This window comes from Glandiceps talaboti, chromosome 21 (genome assembly GCF_964340395.1).
Source record: "Glandiceps talaboti chromosome 21, keGlaTala1.1, whole genome shotgun sequence".
NCBI classification, from domain to species: domain Eukaryota; kingdom Metazoa; phylum Hemichordata; class Enteropneusta; family Spengelidae; genus Glandiceps; species Glandiceps talaboti.
This window is the reverse complement of record NC_135569.1, coordinates 15,278,586-15,300,405: the sequence shown is the minus strand read 5'-3', so window position 1 is coordinate 15,300,405 and position 21,820 is coordinate 15,278,586. Positions and strand designations below refer to the sequence as shown.

Below are 21,820 nucleotides of genomic sequence, written 5' to 3'. Positions count from 1 at the left end.
AATAGAAATATACAGTGTGGGTACCCCTGTGTTGTTACATCACAGTGGAATAGAAATATACAGTGTGGGTACCCCTGTGTTGTTACATCGCAGTGGAATAGAAATATACAGTGTGGGTACCCCTGTGTAGTTACATCACAGTGGAATAGTTAATATACAGTGTGGGTACCCCTGTGTAGTTACATCGCAGTGGAATAGAAATATACAGTGTGGGTACCCCTGTGTTGTTACATCACAGTGGAATAGAAATATACAGTGTGGGTACCCCTGTGTAGTTACATCACAGTGGAATAGAAATATACAGTGTGGGTACCCCTGTGTAGTTACATCGCAGTGGAATAGAAATATACAGTGTGGGTACCCCTGTGTTGTTACATCACAATGGAATAGAAATATACAGTGTGGGTACCCCTGTGTAGTTACATCACAGTGGAATAGAAATATACAGTGTGGGTACCCCTGTGTTGTTACATCGCAGTGGAATAGAAATATACAGTGTGGGTACCCCTGTGTTGTTACATCACAGTGGAATAGAAATATACAGTGTGGGTACCCCTGTGTTGTTACATCACAATGGAATAGAAATATACAGTGTGGGTACCCCTGTGTAGTTACATCACAGTGGAATAGAAATATACAGTGTGGGTACCCCTGTGTTGTTACATCGCAGTGGAATAGAAATATACAGTGTGGGTACCCCTGTGTTGTTACATCGCAGTGGAATAGAAATATACAGTGTGGGTACCCCTGTGTTGTTACATCACAGTGGAATAGAAATATACAGTGTGGGTACCCCTGTGTTGTTACATCGCAGTGGAATAGAAATATACAGTGTGGGTACCCCTGTGTTGTTACATCACAGTGGAATAGAAATATACAGTGTGGGTACCCCTGTGTAGTTACATCACAGTGGAATAGAAATATACAGTGTGGGTACCCCTGTGTTGTTACATCGCAGTGGAATAGAAATATACAGTGTGGGTACCCCTGTGTAGTTACATCACAGTGGAATAGAAATATACAGTGTGGGTACCCCTGTGTAGTTACATCACAGTGGAATAGAAATATACAGTGTGGGTACCCCTGTGTAGTTACATCACAGTGGAATAGAAATATACAGTGTGGGTACCCCTGTGTTGTTACATCGCAGTGGAATAGAAATATACAGTGTGGGTACCCCTGTGTTGTTACATCACAGTGGAATAGAAATATACAGTGTGGGTACCCCTGTGTAGTTACATCACAGTGGAATAGAAATATACAGTGTGGGTACCCCTGTGTTGTTACATCGCAGTGGAATAGAAGTGCATAGTGTGGGTACCCCTGTGTAGTTACATCACAGTGGAATAGAAATATACAGTGTGGGTACCCCTGTGTTGTTACATCGCAGTGGAATAGAAATATACAGTGTGGGTACCCCTGTGTAGTTACATCACAGTGGAATAGAAATATACAGTGTGGGTACCCCTGTGTTGTTACATCGCAGTGGAAAAGAAGTGCATAGTGTGGGTACCCCTGTGTAGTTACATCACAGTGGAATAGAAATATACAGTGTGGGTACCCCTGTGTTGTTACATCGCAGTGGAATAGAAATATACAGTGTGGGTACCCCTGTGTTGTTACATCGCAGTGGAAAAGAAGTGCATAGTGTGGGTACCCCTGTGTAGTTACATCACAGTGGAATAGAAATATACAGTGTGGGTACCCCTGTGTTGTTACATCGCAGTGGAATAGAAATATACAGTGTGGGTACCCCTGTGTTGTTACATCACAGTGGAATAGAAATATACAGTGTGGGTACCCCTGTGTTGTTACATCGCAGTGGAATAGAAATATACAGTGTGGGTACCCCTGTGTTGTTACATCACAGTGGAATAGAAATATACAGTGTGGGTACCCCTGTGTTGTTACATCGCAGTGGAAAAGAAGTGCATAGTGTGGGTACCCCTGTGTAGTTACATCACAGTGGAATAGAAATATACAGTGTGGGTACCCCTGTGTTGTTACATCGCAGTGGAATAGAAATATACAGTGTGGGTACCCCTGTGTTGTTACATCGCAGTGGAAAAGAAGTGCATAGTGTGGGTACCCCTGTGTAGTTACATCACAGTGGAATAGAAATATACAGTGTGGGTACCCCTGTGTTGTTACATCGCAGTGGAATAGAAATATACAGTGTGGGTACCCCTGTGTTGTTACATCGCAGTGGAAAAGAAGTGCATAGTGTGGGTACCCCTGTGTAGTTACATCACAGTGGAATAGAAATATACAGTGTGGGTACCCCTGTGTTGTTACATCGCAGTGGAATAGAAATATACAGTGTGGGTACCCCTGTGTTGTTACATCGCAGTGGAATAGAAATATACAGTGTGGGTACCCCTGTGTTGTTACATCACTGTGGAAAAGAAGTGCATTGTGTGGGTACCCCTGTGTTGTTACATCACAGTGGAATAGAAATATACAGTGTGGGTACCCCTGTGTTGTTACATCACAGTGGAATACAGAATAGTATAAATATTAGTATAGTGTTGGTACCCCTGTGTAGTTACATCGCAGTGGAATAGAAATATACAGTGTGGGTACCCCTGTGTTGTTACATCACAGTGGAATAGTTAATATACAGTGTGGGTATCCCTGTGTAGTTACATCACAAGGTAATAGAAATGTGTAGTGTGGGTACCCCTGTGTTGTTACATCACAAGGTAATAGAAATGTGTAGTGTGGGTACCCCTGTGTTGTTACATCACAGTGGAATAGTTAATATACAGTGTGGGTATCCCTGTGTAGTTACATCACAAGGTAATAGAAATATACAGTGTGGGTACCCCTGTGTTGTTACATCGCAGTGGAATAGAAATATATACAGTGTGGGTACCCCTGTGTTGTTACATCACAGTGGAATAGTTAATATACAGTGTGGGTACCCCTGTGTTGTTACATCACAGTGGAATAGTTAATATACAGTGTGGGTATCCCTGTGTAGTTACATCACAAGGTAATAGAAATGTGTAGTGTGGGTACCCCTGTGTTGTTACATCACAGTGGAATAGTTAATATACAGTGTGGGTACCCCTGTGTAGTTACATCGCAGTGGAATAGAAATATACAGTGTGGGTACCCCTGTGTTGTTACATCGCAGTGGAAAACAAGTGCATAGTGTGGGAATCTTTTTTACAATGTGACACAGGTGTACCCTCATAACTACATGGGGGGTACATACACTATATTTATGATGTAACAACACAGGGGTACCCACACTATATATTTATATTCCATTGTGCCATAACTACATGGGGGTTTGTACACTATATTTACACTATACTTCTGTGTCACACTTTGTCCAATAATGTCTTCACTCATGTTATCAATCATGTCTCTGATACTTAGCCGAAATATTTGTAAACCATGCATCCACTTTGCTTTCAAAGGTTTTCTGACTCAGATTAAAGATGTGTCAATCACTTTGGCGGGTTGCGCCGAATTTATCAACAGTTGTCACATTTTGCGACTAAACATTTTTCCCTAGTTTGTAAACTAAAGTGAAAAATAAACTATACTGACTCAGTAAGGGACAGTGTTGTTGACGTCATACAAATGAATTGTTTACATAAACAATTCAACAAAAAGATCAACTTTGATAAACTTAATCTACAATTGAATCATTGACATGCATAAAACACTGAACTTACTTCGGGAAATCAGAACATCTGCCACAGAAGCCTTATTAAACCAATTATTAAAGGACAGAGTGTGATTTTCATTTGTTGAGGGCTAGATAAATGGAAACAAAATGAAAAATTTTGATTCCAAAAAAGCTGTGTTAGAGGATCGTGTTGCTTAATGTTGACAGTGACACATATAAATGTTGGGCGCTGAATCAATGCGTGATCACTGGCATGGCCACTATAGACGGCCGATACATGTGTGCCCAGTCAGACATGAAGAACTAACTTGTTGTGCAAATCAGAAAATAATTACAGTGGTATTTAAAGCATCCTAACTTTGACATTGGTGATAGTTTTGGTTCAAGATTTCTTACTTTCAAGGATGCCCAATGTCAGCTTTCAGTATCAAGTTTACAGTATTATTATTTCTAAGTTTGCTTGACTGTATTATTTGCAAGTTTTTCTTGTCATATTTTGTACTTTTTAAAGTCAGGGGAGGGTTTTTTCAAAATGTTTTTTATTTTTCTTGAACTCTTGTCATGAAATTGGAGGGTGAGTGATAAGAGCTAGCCACAATAAACCATGATGGTGTAGTGGTCTATGACTTAACAAAAACACGTACAATGTAAAAACACAGCAGTGCAATAGTTCTAAAAATGAAACAAGTGGTTACAAGATAGGGATTTCTCCAAGTTTTTGTTCTTTGTCCTTGTCTGAAAAAAGGAATTACACAATTTAAATAAGTTTAATTGCCTTCTTTTTCTAAGGTGTAATGTTTAGTAGATAATTTCAAAATGCAGCTTACTAGGAACTGTTATTAGGAATGCAGTTTTTATGTAGTTAGCAGTATATGTGTAATGGAATATACATGATTTCATAGACAGTGAATAATTGTCCCCACTCCCTGCCAAATGACCCCACTTTTTTGCAACCAAGGGGCCTTTGTCCCCCACTTGTTGGAAACCTTGGCAGAACACTGAACTTACCCTCTGCATGGAAGTCTATGTCAAGTCTGCAACACATACTGAAAAGGTCATGACCCTGAAGCCAAAGTGCTCAAAATAGTTCTAAATTTCAGTGTGTTTTAAAAAATAATTTTAGTTTAGTTTTCATAAGCTTCCAAAAATGCCCCAAAGTTTTTAGTTATGCTCCTAAAATTTTAGCTTTAGGGGCAAAATGCTACTAACGGAAAATGCAAGATTATGAAATGAATGAAATTACTATTTATTCATTGTCATGAAGAAAGGTAAAATGATTACTTTTGGTGAAAAAATAATATGTAGTTTCCTCAGCTTTATTTTGACCACCAGCAGATAAAGTTTTTAGTTTCAACCACTGTGGTTTTAAAATTGTTAAAATTTAAAAAATAAAACCATCTTTTTTTTTCCAGGAATTTGAAGCAAGTGATACAAGTTCAGATCATGAACAGCCATGGGTTGTATACTTCAACAGCCCTGTGGAGGAAGCTAAGTTTGAATTGGCCCTTGGTAAAGCATGGAAGAATATATTCCAGGTGAGAGGGAGAACTCACTGAGTTGAAACTTGATCCTCATTCTTTGTTCAGTGTAGATCCTAGCCCTGCATTGCTTCATGGGAAATTAGCAGACATGCATCTGTTATAGAAGAACATAATAATATATGATGAATGCATGACTCCTAAGTTCGTATTATCGTCACATGGAACGGTTATCAAGATTTTCTCTTAAAGTTTGGGTAGGAGTCCAAATCAGAAAAAAAATGAGACAACCACCTGTGGAGCAGCAGTGTAGCAACAATGAGCAACTGCTGAAGTTTAGATATTGGCTATGTTTGAATAGGGAACTTGCCATCTTGAATGTTGCATCATGGGAAATGTGGTAATAAATATCAATCGATCAGTATTGTAAACAATATTGTTACATAGTTTGTAACCACAAATAATTAATTCATGGTTACTCTGACCTTTGTAAGACCTTTCTAATGATAGCTCCAGATGAGGTATTCCGATAACTACAGACAATCCCATAGTCCTTTGCCTCTGAGCATGCTCAGTCTGATTGCAAGTCCCCCATTGTCTGTATTTGTGATAGTCTGATAGTAAAGGTCAGAAACTCCCTGGAAGTCAGTTCTCACTGTAGAAAAATGGTTATCTTTCGGTTACATAAATATGATAAACATTGAATAAACATTTTAAAAAGTAGAAGATCATGAAGTAAGTAACCAAGTATATGTATGGCCATTTGCCTGTAAATATCAGAAGTTGAGTGATGAAACCACTTGCCTCGAAGTCTAGTTCCTGACGACCGTATTCCGATTTTACATGACGCTATCTTTACACATTAATCTAGTCAATCTCGTTACTCAAGGTGTTAATTGTGGTTCAACTGCATGGTGGGCACAGCACAAACAGTGGATGTCAGTAGCAATCCATTACAAATTGACAGACTGTCATCATCGCTCATTAATATTCATTTGGTACAGCTTTTTCGACTATCGTGGAAATTTATGCAAACGAACTCCACCTCCAGTGTGTTTAAACTAAAATCACATGGTGATGTGACGACATCATCATGTGAATATGTAGGGGGAGCACAAAATTCTGTGTGAGAGTAACAAGATTGATAGACTACTTGCCTCTTACCACTGTGGAGTTCATGCTCTCCATATAGTCTGGGTTGATCCTCATTTCCCATGCTGTAGAAGAGTATTGTTGAGTTTGACCCTACCGAAAAATGCAAGCTTTCCCCAGTACTCTGGCTTTTGCCTGCATTAATACTGAACTGATGCGGGAGAGCTCTAAGTGAACCTGAGAGATGTACACTTATATGTTTAGAGAACGAACCAGTCTAAACATGATAAATATAGCTTATATAAATACTACTTGACAAGAATGCTGAATCACAAATAGTTATGTTCCGTCGTCCAATCTCCAGAACTCAAGTTTATAACAATGCCTTTATTACCTGGGGTGGTGTTCCCCTTTAATGAGTTATGTACGGTCTGATTTGTATCATTCAAACAATTCTTCTCTTCCTGTGACAGGTGGATATACCAGTGTTTGTCATCGAAAGCAAAACTATCAGAAGTCGCTGTCGAGAACAACATAATTTACTCCAATCTGCCTGGAAAAAAAATGACAGTGCAATGTCAAGGAAAGAATTTGAAGCCTTGTTGCAGTAATGTTCCCTCTATTTCCTGAAGCCTTGGTATGTGCCAACTTTTAATGAGTGTGTTGGAAGATTCCATGTTGCTTAAGTAGGGGTGGACAGATTATAAAACATACGGTGCCTCATATAGTCAACTTGGCTGACTTGTGATAAAATTACTATTGAAATTTGTGCTTTTGTGAAATGAAATTTGCATGTAAATATTTAGTACACCTATTGATTCAAATGTCATAAGGGTGTTGGACTGTGTAAATGTTACAGTGTAACTTGTAGTTGTGTCTAGAAACATCTCATCTTAAAAATGTAAAGAAAGGTAAACTAGTGTGAATAAAGAAGATGAATTAATTGATTAATTGAATTAATTGACAGCATATGCAAATTACTCTGTTGTCATTGATATCAACGACGTGGCCTAGAATGGAGAAGTGCTACGTCGCGGATATCAACGACGTGGCGTCACAAGGATTAATGGATATATTTGCCTTTGACTTGGTATGTAAGTAACAATGGAAAGGTAACACCACAGTATGTTTGTATATTAGATAATTGAATATATCACATCCTTTAACCAAGGTTGTGTGATCACTGTATATAGAAATGTAGAAACTATCGTAATATCTCCTAGTAGTCTGTACTCTGTCCCATATCATACACTCTGGTGATTGACCCATTCTAGACAACCCAGACAATACAAGCCTTACTAAGTCTTAACACAATGGGTCAACACAGAGAGTAAACTGGTGGACAGTTTTAGTGCCCAAAATGTTTTGATATATATTTACATATCACTGTTGAAAATCTTGCCTTCGTTTCAAATATTGTGTGAGATTTAAAAATGATGGTGTCAAGTCATTGTGTTGGATACAAGATTGGTTGCATCAAGTTATTATGTCAGATATAATACATTGTATCAAGTTATTGTATCAGATATAATACATTGTATCAAGTTATTGTATCAGATATAATACATTGTATCAAGTTATTGTATCAGATATAATACACTGTATCAAGTTATGGTATCAGATATAATACATTGTATCAAGTTATTGTATCAGATATAATACATTGTATCAAGTTATTGTATCAGATATAATACATTGTATCAAGTTATTGTATCAGATATAATATATTGTATCAAGTTATTGTATCAGATATAATACATTGTATCAAGTTATTGTATCAAATATAATACATTGTATCAAGTTATTGTATCAGATATAATACATTGTATCAAGTTATTGTATCAGATATAATACATTGTATCAAGTTATTGTATCAGATATAATACATTGTATCAAGTTATTGTATCAGATATAATACATTGTATCAAGTTATTGTATCAGATATAACACATTGTATCAAGTTATTGTATCAGATATAATACATTGTATCAAGTTATTGTATCAGATATAATACATTGTATCAAGTTATTGTATCAGATATAATACATTGTATCAAGTTATTATATCAGATATAACACATTGTATCAAGTTATTGTATCAGATATAATACATTGTATCAAGTTATTATATCAGATATAACACATTGTATCAAGTTATTCTATCAGATATGATACATGTACATTGTATCAAGTTATGTCAAACATAAGGGTGTTGATGTCCTTTTCTCCTTTTCTCTGTGAATACATAATATGGCTTTGAGGTTTACTGTGTTATTTCTTGCACAAATAACCATGGAATGAAATTAATTTTCTGAAATATATGTCTAAAATTTTGACAAATTATTGGTGCAAAAGTACATAACTAGAATTATAGTCAGAAATTTCATAGTTAAAGTGCTTTTTCGTTGTTTTTTATTTTCTAGGGAGAATAACATTTTAGGGTTATTTCTAGAAAAAGTCACATTTTAATAACATCATGATCGAATGATGCAGCAGTAAAGCATAGAATTTTCAAACACTTTCCTAAATTGTGAATGTTGTGCTGACTTTTCATTTGCTTTGTAAATAAAAAGTAATCAAAAAGTGTGTTTAACTTGAAGAAAAAATAGCTTGTTTGTGGTAGAAATTGTTTATACAACAATGTTCCACCAACTGTATCTCTTAGACTGTCTCAAGCTGTGCTACAACTACCTACTACAATGTTCCACCAACTGTATCTCTTAGCCTGTCTCAAGCTGTGCTAAAACTACCTACTAACAGCAAGTTTCTCTATTGATCACAGTGTAATCTTTCATTCCCTGATATTTAATTGTAAAAAAATTGTTGATAATACCAAGGCTGGCTAGTCACTACACAGATAATATGACACACATACACTCACTCACTTCACTCAGACTAATAAACAAACAACTCCAACATTTAATGTTAAATTAGCAACTAGAACACAAGACAACTTTACAACTTTGTTTATTATACCAGATTAAATATCTCCCAGTGTCGCTATCCTGAAGAGTCTACTTAATACTCCACTGGTGAAATGTACACTAAATAAACATCAGGGAGTGAAAGATTACACTGTGATCAACAGAGAAACTTACTGCTAGTAGATAGTTGTAGCACAGCTTGAGACAAGCTAAGAGATACAGTTGGTGGAACATTGTTGTATTGTTGTGAAAAGCAAACATGTCACTTGTTTCCTAGTGTCATTGCTGAAAATTTACATAAAAGTGTCGAAGATCCCGTAGAGGGCGCTCATGTTATATCCATTTCTTATGCTTCTTCTGGTGATGTCAATGATTGATAAATATACAGATTCCTGGATTCGGTGTTCAGATTGTACAGAATCATTGCAGTAGTATGAAGTATGCAGATTCCCAGGTTTACCATCTATAGATATACAGATTCCCAGGTTTATTGGAAATAGATATACAGATTCTTAGGTTTACCGTCAATATATATGCAGATTCACACATTTACTATCAATAGATATACAGATTCCCATTTTTACTATCAATCAATATACATATTCCCAGGTTTACTGTAAATACAGATTTTTAGGTTCAATCAACATTGTGCTGATGGCCCGGGTTTTTTCTGTATGAGTTATTTGGACAGCATAGTTACGGCACTTGTCATTGTGACCATTTCAATGCATTATCAGTGTTACTATTCTTGAAAAAAGTAGAGCTTCATTATACTGTCCGTCCCAAGTTTTACATATGTTCATCTGAGTTGTATGAGAGTGTAGGTTATTCAGACCACACAGCATCATAGAGGAACTGTACTGTGCCCAGACGCCAGGGAGGCTACTCCCCAGATTTGAGTATTCATATATATGCCACCCTTTCGGGTTCCTTTTCTAGCCCTTTGGTCTAAAATGGGGTCTGTTTATAACTGCCATTAATTGTCCCAAAATGTTGCCTCGTAAGGAAAATGTATTTAGGTCTAACTGTCATCTTTGTAAAAACCTGTAATTGTCTAAAATGGGGTATTGATTTTTGGTCAAACTGGGTCTAAAATGGAGCATGGGGTTTCCAGCACTGGCCACACACCCCTACTGAGCTGGCCACTGGTACCATCCCCAGGGCACGGACTCACTGTTGAGGGATCATCCCATCTAACCACCCCTACAGAGTCTGGGGAAATGCTTTGTTGTCAAGAACCATAATTGAAGCTGATGGCATAGACCATAGACCCACAACTTGACTTCTCACATACCTTGTGCCATGACAAAATGGTAACTCTTAATGACAAATAACATGAAACTGTCCTAATAACAGGCACGAGCCAAGTTGAACAAAAAATATGGAATATATACTCTGGTCTTTCTACATCACAACAATGCACGTCTATGTCAAAACAATGCGTGTCTACATCACTGGTTCTGCTGTGTTCAAAATTGTCGTTACTTTTCCCAATATTTCTTTGATATTACTGCTGCTGGTATAATTATGTTATTCTCCAATATTTGTCTTCATTCAGCTGGAAAATACTCGTGCCCTAAGTCTAGTGACTTAAATAAATCAGGCGTCACCATAAAGAATTTTAAAGAAAGGTCACAAAATGATGATATAAAAATGAAGCCAACATGGCCACTGTGTACTGTGTTAACTGTATAGCTAAAGAAAGTGTTATTTTCCTTGAAAAGAAGATTTTGATCTTACAAATTTCTTTCCTAAAGGACCAGGAACAAACTTTTAATAAGAGATTTTGATAACTTTAAAGTCACCATATGGATAAGGATTTTTTTTTTTATTTTTTTTTTTTTTGGGGGGGGGAGGGGATTTTTAATTTATAAAACAATTTTATCATGACTTCCTACTTGAAAAATCAATGTGAAACAACATATGCCAAGTCCTTGTTTGTAACTCAATAAATTGCAAAAGATTACTAAATTGTAGATTTTATTATTATGTACAATTACAAACTTTTTACACTTTTTTTTTTAATTTTTGCAATGTATTGCGTTACAAAGACACTTTGATTTTTCAATAAAATTGTTTTATAAATTAAAAATATCTCAAATAAATATCAATCCTCATCCATATGGTGACTTTAATCTTCAAGGTAATTGATCTCTGACATGCATTCTGCCTGAACATTTTAACAAACTTGACAACACAAAGTGCGAAAACAAATAGAATTGATATTATATAGAGAGAATATCAGTAATAACAAATGTTTTATTAACAAATTCATAGAGATTTATTTATAGTTTGTATATGTTGGTTGAAAGTCATTATTTTTTGTGACATTTTGTTATGTAAATATTTGATATCTGTAAGGGGTGACTGCAAAATGTCACACATGCTCAATAAGCGGTCATCGTTCCTTTAGGACACCCCTCCCCCTCCCCCTCCCCTTAAATGAACATTCAAAAATGTGACATCACACATTTAAACCGTGCTGAAACTTTTAGCGGTCATACCACTACGATCGATGCTATGTAAAATCATGATAATAAACATGAAGTTCCAACCTTATGAATCTGTTTTACTGACATGATGACAGATCAAACTGTAAACACAGCGCTGTATCAAATATTAGAAATTTTTAGCACCTTATCAACATCTAAGTAGTAAATAAAGAAGTTTCTATTATTGAAGACATGAAAACTTTGGAAACTTGGTTTAATAGAAGTTCGAAAATGAAGTTCAGTAATTGCATTGATGCCAAACCCCTCCCGCCCATAACAACGAAGTTCGCTTTTTGAGCTTGTGTGACATTGTGCGATCATCCCTAAAGTACATGTATGTTTACTATTTGCTTCCATTTACAGTGTACAGGTGCTGGCTTAAAGGGGAACACCACTCCAGGAATTAAAGGCATTTTTATAAACTTTATCCTCTCGAGAGTAACGTCATGAAATAACATCACATTTACGTGATTGATAAGAAATTACCAAATTGAAATCTGTTTCACATTCATTATCCTAGCAGTGACGCTGTGTTGCATTGTGGGAGTTAGCCAATGTGTATATGCATTCATTGTCATAGCAGTGGTGCTGTGTTGCATTGTGGGAGTCAGCAGACATGTATATGCATTCATTATCCTAGCAGTGGTGCTGTGTTGCATTGTGGGAGTTAGCAGACATGTATGTATATGCATTCATTGTCATAGCAGTGGTGCTGTGTTGCATTGTGGGAGTTAGCAGACATGTATATGCATAGAGGAACAATGAATATTTATGACCCTACCTGAATATAATATTATATTATAGGTGTCATGAATATTATAGGTGTTATGTCTTTCATCAAAGATGTATGCATATTTGTTTACTCCCATGATGCAACACTGGATCACTGCTAAGACAGTCAAAGAACAATGAATGTGGCACAAGATTCAATTAAGTGTGTCTTGGCAATTGCAATATATTTATGTGATGTGAAATGACGAAACAACTCACCAGAACCCAAATTTACACCCCCACCCACCCCCGCACCCAAAAAAAGCCATTATTTTTTGTAGTAATGTTCCTCTTTAACAATGTGCATTTATATATGACGCTTTCCCCACGCACAAAGAAGTATTGTTAAAACATTGTTCAGTTATCTCCCTTTGCAGAGACACTTGATGTTACAAATAGATTACACTTTTTTCAACTGCATTGGGCATGTAGATTCCTCTGAGCCCTTACAAATATATCCTGTTACAAAACAATCGCATCCTACCAGGTACCCATTCACTCAGCTGTGTAAACCTTCACATAACAATCACATCCTACCAGATACCCATTCACACAGCTTGGTGTAATACATTACAAGTGTGAGACGAAATCCGTCATACTATTACAGTGTAAGTTATTATATAGTGTTTTCCCATACTGTTGTCAAAACACTTTACAAGTGTTACCCCAGACATGGACCTATAATGGCACAGCAACCCTTTACAGTGACTCAACTCCCTGGGTATAGAATCCTTGCTTGCTCTATAAACCCATTGGATTAAACTTTCACCTAGCAACCTGTAATCTTTCACCTAGCAACCTGTAATCTTTCACATAGCAACCTCTAATCTTTCACATAGCAATCCCTAATCTTTCACATAGCAATCCCTAATATTTCACATGGCAACCCTTAATCTTTTACTTAGCAACCTCTAACCTATCACATTTATATAGCAACCACTAAACTGCCCATAGTGGAGACTGTGCTTAGAATCCATTCATGTGGGAATGTTTATCTCTCATTTTTCCCCTACCACACCTGGCATTACGATAGCAGTTGTTTATTCATATCTGAAATTCGATTACAATTTCCCACATGAATGTGGTAATTATATGTTTAGATTGTACAACTCAATCATCTTGGTTGGAGTTGGTTCTAATCATGTGGTGACGCGCTATTGACATCTGGATAAATTTAAAAACCAGGAAGAATGTATAGCTTCATTCTGGTCGAACCTTCAAACGACAGCTAGCCAAATGCCAGGCTTACAGCAGGGGAAAGGTAAGACCCGAAAACATCCTTACTTGACTGAATTCTAGGTGAGGACTGTGCCAGCAATGCCAGTACAAATTATGCACCAGCCACTCTACTCAAATATCGTGTGCAAGTGAGAAAGTGTCCATATGCATCAGACCTTTAGAACTATCACCAACATATTTCAGAAGGGAGACATTGATATTAGTAGGGAACTATGATATACCTAAGAACCCAATTTACTCATTTATAAGCTTCAATTTGATTCGTTTGTTGAGATCATTACTTAACATTTACTAATGAACCAACCAATCAACAAATGGCTTCCAAACATGATAAAAATCAACTTTTTACAGAAGATGGCGAAATCAACCCACGGAACTGTTGTAAAACATTTTCTGTCAGTAATTAAAGTCAGTACATATTTCTGACATTTATAGTAAAACTGTAAGTCAGTATTATAATTACCTCAATACCAACTTTTTCTCCTATATTGATTGGTTGTCATCAAAAAAGATATTTTTATGAACCAAATAGATTTTTTCTCAACCATAATAAAGTTAGTGAAATACATGTTGCCACTTTGACAGTGGTTTACTAAACATCTACCTCTGTTACCCCCTAGCCAAGCATTCATATTTACAGATGGCCATGTAGTTTTACCCAAACCAAGGTACATTCTGTGTTTATCTAAGGTTTGTCCCCCCTGCTTACAGGCTATCTTTGATCAACCAAGATTTTATGTTACCATAACAACAAATAAACCCACAGTCCTTTGCATATGAGCATGCTCAGTTTGGTTTGGGGTGGTGTGGGATGGGGGGTTCCTTACTCTAGGACAACTGTCTGCTGTTGAAAATTGTGATTTTTTTTGCCTCTAAACAAACCATCAAATAATGTATCATGTAATTATTAAATTTGATAAAGTGTAACTATGTGGCCAATGAAATGTGTACATATGTTAAATGTGCTAATCTGTTTTTGTTTTTTTTTCAAACAATAAACACACTTTGCAAAGAACAGTTACTTGTCTGTGCATTGTGATATTTTATGAGTATGCTATAATTAAAACTGTATGTAAGAAGTCTAAGCAGTGTTTGTCTGACTCTTGGAGTAATTTGTGGATCTAACTCATTCTCACAAGTCAGAGCACAATATTTCTGTTGTTGGTACATTTTGGATGGTGCCGTATAAAGGCCTGTCATTTACAATGTTGGTTCAACTCTTCTTACTAATTACTCGGACAAAGCTGTCTTTAAATCTGGGGTGTTTTTTTTAGCACAACTGAACTGATAAGGTTCAGTAGTGCTATAGGCATGGCAAAGTGTTTGTATGTATGTATGTATGTATGTGTGTGTGTGTATGTGTGTGTGTGTGTGTGTGTGTGTGTGTGTGTGTGTGTAAACAACAAACTCAAAAACCGCTGGACCAATTGTCATGATATTTGGTGTGTATATTACCTTGGGTGTCTAGTTGGGAAATGTTCAAATCAAAATGATCTTACCAGCGATGTGTGATTTGAGTAAAAGAGTGTGAATTTTGGTCAAAAAACTTAAAAATTATTGGGCAGATTGGTCTGAATTTTGATGGAACATTCTTACATCTTAGTGGTGTTTAAATTATATATTTTTAATTAATATTTATAATCATTTATGTATGGCTAAATTTTGGACCAATAACAGTATTGCAGCCGGGGAGGAGGGGGGGGGGGGTCATTTGATGACACACAGTTTTTGGACCTGACCCACAATTTTGGAAGTGAAGGGTTATAGGTGACCCACACTAAAATTGTATGCAAATATGTTTAGCAACATGACCACGCCTAGCAACAGCCAAATGTATAGATAACAATAGTATTGGATAGGCAACTGCATCATCATTCAGCAAATATCTAGCATGGATCAGCATGTGGGTAAATATTTTTTTTAAATATACAGTTGTGCTACAATGCCATTGGAGCATTTGTTATAATGTCCCCCAAAAAATTGATAATGACCCAGGGAAATGAAAGTCTCGGGACACTATGTCCCACTCTTCCAAAAGGCTGGCTGCAACACTACAGTAATGAAATAAATGATTCACAGCTTACCTCTGAGTTTATAATTGTCACCTCTACGACATTCAAAGTTTAAAGTGTGTTTATGAATTGAAAGCATCACCAATATGTACAGACACTTTCTTTTCTACTTTGTTTGGAGTGAGTGACTTACTGACTGACTGGCTGGCTGGCTGGCGAACTGACTGACTGACTGACTGACTGACTGACTGACTGAATGAATGACTGACTGACTGACTGACTGACTTGAATGACTGACTGACTGAATGAATGAATGAATGACTGAATGACGGACTGACTGACTGACTGAATGACTGATTGACTGACTGACTAACTGACTGACTGACTAACTGACTGACTGACTGACTGACTGACTGACTGAGTGATTGACTGACTGACTGACTGGGTGACTGACTGACTGACTGACTATCTGACTGAAAGACTGACTGACACTGTCTGTCTGTCTGTCTGTTTGTTTGAGCCATCGTATTTAAGGTGTTGAGATGTTAAACATAAAAATAAAGATGGTCGCCCAGATTAACAAACGTACATTTAACATATAACCATGGTAACCGTTCCAGAAGTGGTATATTGAGGTCACTCACAGGATGACAATAAACTATTAATGTCACACCTTTTCAAACAAACATATTCAAAAATCACAATTATGGTTATTTTAAGATTTTTTGAACATTAAAATATTCAAGGGAGATATATTGTCCCCATGGAGAAATTCTCATTGCAGCAAGGTATTATTTTAATACTTTAGAGCAAGTGTGTATGTGGGTCAGATGTCATTTGCTTGTTCATGATTGGCTCTGCTGTTATCTTCACTGAAGTAGGGAGGGATATTTTTGTGTTTTCCGAGGATATGCAGACTGCATGGGCTGGACAAACACACACACACACACACACAAAAAAAAAAAACAGACATAGTGTTTTCATTAAGTAATACGCTCACTGACCACAAACAATTCTTTTGTTTTTCTTCTCTTTTTTTTGCCTAACTCAGGATTACTCATTTTACAGAAAAGAATAAGAAAGTATTGAATAACTACAATGAGGACTTAACCATATAACATAAGAGTCATGAACAGACAAATAAATAATTATCTGAAAATCATTTTTAATCCTCATTATAGAATATGTTAAAACATCACATTCATATCTAATAAATCAAATGCCTTCAATAAACAATGTTCTCTTTATGAAACAAAAGATGAAATACATTTTTACTTAACTGTAAACTTATTATTAAGATAGGGAGACTGTCATTTAAATAGCTCTCTTAATAAACCATTATATAGAGGGAAATATGTTCATCTTATGGGTAGTAAAGACATTAATACAGCTACTTTCATAATACCGTACACGTACAGCTTCTCTGTTTACTACAACCATGCAAAAGCTAATAATAAATTACATATGCCACAGAAAAATTGAATGAATAGTTTCTTGCAACAATTTGTCTAAGTAATAGATAGTCAACGAGTTGTCTATCTTACTTATACTACGGCGTGATTGGCTCAAACGGTTCTCTTTCAAAATTTTGTATAATTTGTTGCATGCAAATTGAGTGCTGAGCGTAATATAGGTCACACCCCTAAGAAAGAGTGGGTTATGGCTCCATATAACCAATCGAAATCAAGGCCTCTGCTTGGCCAAGTCGGTCTAGCCATAGTATAAATGAAATGAATTGACGTGCCACAATGCAGACATCAAAACTTTGGCGCTGGCATGTCTGGGTCTTGTTGCAGTACGTTTATCTCATTTAGATAAAATGTAGCCATAATCGGCATATTGCTATTAAAGTGTAGCATGTGTACTTTCGTATTGAGATCTGTGTGGTTGTATCAAACAGAGAAACCTGCGGTATAGTATGTTGAAATGCACTGTATCATATCTGGTCCTGCTAGATCCATTCATAATAACTACTTTCAACAAAAAGTCTTTAGCCTACCTACATTTCTTTATGGTTAGGGTCCCAAAAAAAGTTATTTCCATCAATTCTGCATGTATTTGTAAACTTCAACTTCAAAAGTAGAGTTATAAAATGGTGAGGCTAGTGTTACAAAAGATAAATTTCGCCTCAGTCAACATACAGAACACATCTGCCTAAGATAACCTTTCTTATCCTTTAAGCTTTGTAAATCGGAAGAAGGTATAGAAAATTGTACCTTAAAATACCACTTCACTACTACTGCATCTTACTGTTCTCTTCAACCACTAGATGGCACTGTTCTCCCGACGAATTGTAAGTCGTTCTCGTCGGAAGCTGTAATTCGTCCTATTGTTGTTGTTGTTGTTGTTGTTGTTGTTGTTGTTGTTGTTGTTGTTGTTGTTGTTTATCAACGAAATTTCTTCAGAATTTAAATCGTTGACGGATTGGAACGCTACTTTACTATGACGTATACTGTACTTAAAATATAATAAAACTCCTGAAAAGCAGAAAAGATATCATTGTTGTTTATTATTCATGAATTAAAAGTATCAAACATGTTTCATGACGTAAAACTAACAAAAAATAATCATGTAAATGTTTACATAATATTATTTCACATATTATGTTTCAAATCTTGTACAATTATTTCTCCAGGCATGGACCTATAATGGCACAGTCGCCTTTTGTCCTTCCTCAATATATAACTTCCTGGGAAACATACAATCATGTTGCAACCTCTATACCTGCTAGGTCGTTTTGGTGAGGCTTGAACTGAAAGCTTACAGATTATGAGCTAAACATACTAAGCATCTGATAATCATAACCCCATAACCAATGCAATATATGCATAAATTACAGTAAATACAATATATGCATACATTACAGTAAATACAATATATGCATACATTACAGTAAATACAATATATGCATACATTACAGTAAATACAATATATGCATACATTACAGTAAATACAATATATGCATACATTACAGTAAATACAATATAAAGAGGATCATAACTGGCTGGTGTACGATACTATCCACATTACCTATCTATCTACATTACATTCCAATACTGTCCACATTGGTTCTCCAATGCAATCCACATTACCTACCAATACTCTACATTACTTACCAATGCTATCCACATTACCTAGCCAATGCCAACCACATTACTTACCCAATGCTATCTGCATTACCTATCAATACTATCACATTACTTATCCAATAATATCCACATTACCTAGCCAATGCCAAGCACATTACTTACCTAATACTAACCACACAGCAAATCGTATCCATGTTAAAGGTTGCAATCCCATCATTAGGATTGAATTCACAAAGATACTTAGAGCTGGAATATACGGGACACATGGAGCCTATAATTCAATAGAACACAGACACAACATTACAATGAAACAATATATAATTAATGACATCGATAAATCTACCCATTGGCGCCTGCAACTATTATTTTTCACGAGTTTTCGGAACGATTCTTTGAGGAAAAATCTTCTGACCTATGGATACGTCACTAAGAGTTGCTATATTTAATAAGTTTAATTTGTTCGTGAAAGTTGTTCGGATTTGTTGACTGCTGTATGTCCAATGGTAGACAATTCCATATAGTCTAGGCGTTCTGTTAGGAAACACCCGATCATCATAATCATATGTCATCATATATGGCCTATACCTTACTCATTAAAGGTAACCCTTGATATTTTGATGGAATTGTTCTCTTTTACCGATAAAACTGTAAAACTTCGAGAGCACTCTAACCATTTCTCGACTACTCAACTGTAAGATATATACGTCATGTTATTCAGCCCCTCTCATGCTTCTAACCACATGTCTTGAGAGGTAGCTCGGGATTGTCTGGCACGAAGGTAGCGTCTGACGGTCGTCAACCCATTTTGTCTTGCGTATTGTTCTTAAGAGAGGAACGAAATATTAAACTATTTTTCAACGGTTTAGAAGATTTAGTCGTCAGCATATATTATGTGAAACAATGGATATATATGTTTTATGATGTACTATTAAAATCCGTTCTGTTTTGTTTACCTGTGTCTATGACATTACATAGATATACCCATAAACTCTACATAGTTACAGAGAGACCTCTATTCCGAACTTTACACTCACCTTGAAACCAGGTAGCGAAGTGTTCTGGTGATGTATACTAATTACAAACAAAAACAAGATCGTCATTAGGGTAAATACAATAACCAGCAATATAGCCCAAGCCTTCGTCTCTAGGATAGCGTTTATTCCAAATGTAAGAACTGCAGCTAATGCCAAGCTGCTGATAGTCAGTCCTAAGGTAGCACCTGCTGGAACAGTTCCTGGATCATATTCCTCTAAGAACTTCACTGGTAGATGTTGAATTTTCTTTAGAGTACCATATTGACCTTCCATCGAGTTTGTAGCACCATCCTGACTGTTGTCGTCATGGTTACGACTTTGATTCTGACTTTCCGATGATGGACTATACCTTAGTACTATGACACAGGCAGCTACGATGGTGTAAGCCAGAAGGGTACCAATCGACAGAAACTCCACCAATTCTTCGATGTCAAAAATAAACGCTAATAGTCCTGCTAGAAAACTGCTAGCAATCAATGCATATATTGGAACCTGTGTTCGTGTGTTTATTTTAGCGAGAAATGAAAAGAGTAATCCATCACTTGCCATTGCATATAAACATCGAGGCATTGCAAACACCTGTGTCAGTGTACTCGTGATTATAGCACACAGCGCCCCCACACCAAGAGCATACTCGGCCCAGATTAGATTTAAATCCCGTAGAGCAACCGTGAATGCTGCATCAGCAACAAGTTCGTTGTAAGGAACCAAAAGGGTTAATACACACGACACAGATAAGTAAGCAGTCGTGGTTACAGCGAGAGTGATAACGAAAAAGATAGGAATACTCTTACTGGGATTTTTGGCTTCTTCGCCAGACATTGCAATTATATCAAACCCAACGTAGGCAAAGATACACATCCCAGCACCACTGATGACTCCAGAGATACCATAAGGCAGGAAACCTCCATCAGTTTTCCAGTTACTTACGTCAGCATGAAGGGAACCAACAATAAGGAAGAGTAAAATGACAGCAAGATTTGCAATTGTAAGAATAGCATTAGCTTTTGAAGAAATGTTTGCACCAAGAGCGATTAGAACCGTGAGGACAAAAATTATGAACAGGGCAAAAAAGTCTGGGTACTCGGCCAAGTGAGGTATGTCCAATGGACCCCCCCGTTACGTATTCGTATGTAAAATTACGTATTCTGAAGCCGATGAGGCCGTCAAAATATGCACTGAAAGAGCGTGTAGTTGCCGCTGTACCAACTACGTATTCTAAAACTAGATTCCATCCAGAAATCCCCAAAATTCTCCCACAGTGACGTAAGTGTAAAGGTAAGCAGACCCAGTACGTGGAACACGGGCTGGTAACTCTGCATAGCAGAGAGCAGCAAGTAGGGAAACGAAACCAGCTATGACATAAGACAACAGAACAGCTGGTCCAGCCACGTTCTTAGCAACTGTTCCGGTAAGAACGAACAGACCCGCACCAATCACAGATCCAATACCAAGCATAGACAAATCAAATGTACCAAGACATCGTTGAAGTGGAGTTGCAAGAAGATCCGAATCTAGGACTTTCTTCCGGTTGAGTTTGGCGAGAAAATGTTGACAGCATACCATTTTGGTAAAACAAATATTTATACAAATAAATAAAACGGTTTCGAAGTTTTCAGTCTTGAGTCAAGGTAACAAATCTATACAAAATAAAATAAAGAAAAAAAGGAAAAGTAAATGATGTCACATTCGATACATGGGATGGGACAACGATTATATTTTCCAAATTATTGTATTAGTTGTACAATTTTTGTATTTTGAATTGCAATTTTAATTCCCTATTAGTTGTACAATTTATTTTATATGTCTTTTTTTAATATCAATTCTACGATTTTTACAAAATGTTTCTACCTTTTTTACAGTCTTCCGATATGGATAATACATGAATAAAGTTATTTCAATTTGCGGGTCCTGGATTGATTCAGTCTCACGGATTCGTAGCCATACTTTCAAGTGAATGTAAAAGTAGCTACAGCTTCACTTTGTTAACTGTCGATTTAAATTACAGAATGCACGTCGAATACACCATCAAATCACATATACCGCG

The 21,820-nt window shown here is 36.5% G+C and overlaps 2 protein-coding genes across 2 annotated transcripts in view; one reads left to right on the top strand and one right to left on the bottom strand.

Annotated features, from left to right (window-relative positions):
* Positions 1-7,665, top strand: part of LOC144451299 (pleckstrin homology domain-containing family M member 2-like) — a 62,688-nt gene extending 55,023 nt beyond the window's left edge. Inside the window, exons 16-17 of the mRNA XM_078142102.1 lie at positions 5,056-5,178; positions 6,687-7,665. Of these exons, the coding sequence (XP_077998228.1) occupies positions 5,056-5,178; positions 6,687-6,824 (261 nt within the window). The 3' untranslated portion in view covers positions 6,825-7,665. The remainder of the gene's footprint in view (positions 1-5,055; positions 5,179-6,686) is intronic.
* Positions 7,666-9,429: 1,764 nt separating this feature from the next.
* Positions 9,430-21,339, bottom strand: LOC144451298 (cationic amino acid transporter 4-like). Its single transcript, XM_078142101.1, has 4 exons — positions 21,069-21,339; positions 19,774-20,777; positions 18,902-19,010; positions 9,430-9,599 (listed from the first exon to the last, which is right to left on the bottom strand). Exons 1-4 carry the CDS (start codon positions 21,337-21,339, stop codon positions 9,430-9,432), a joined length of 1,554 nt encoding a protein of 517 aa, XP_077998227.1.
* Between the last annotated feature and the right edge of the window lie 481 nt (positions 21,340-21,820).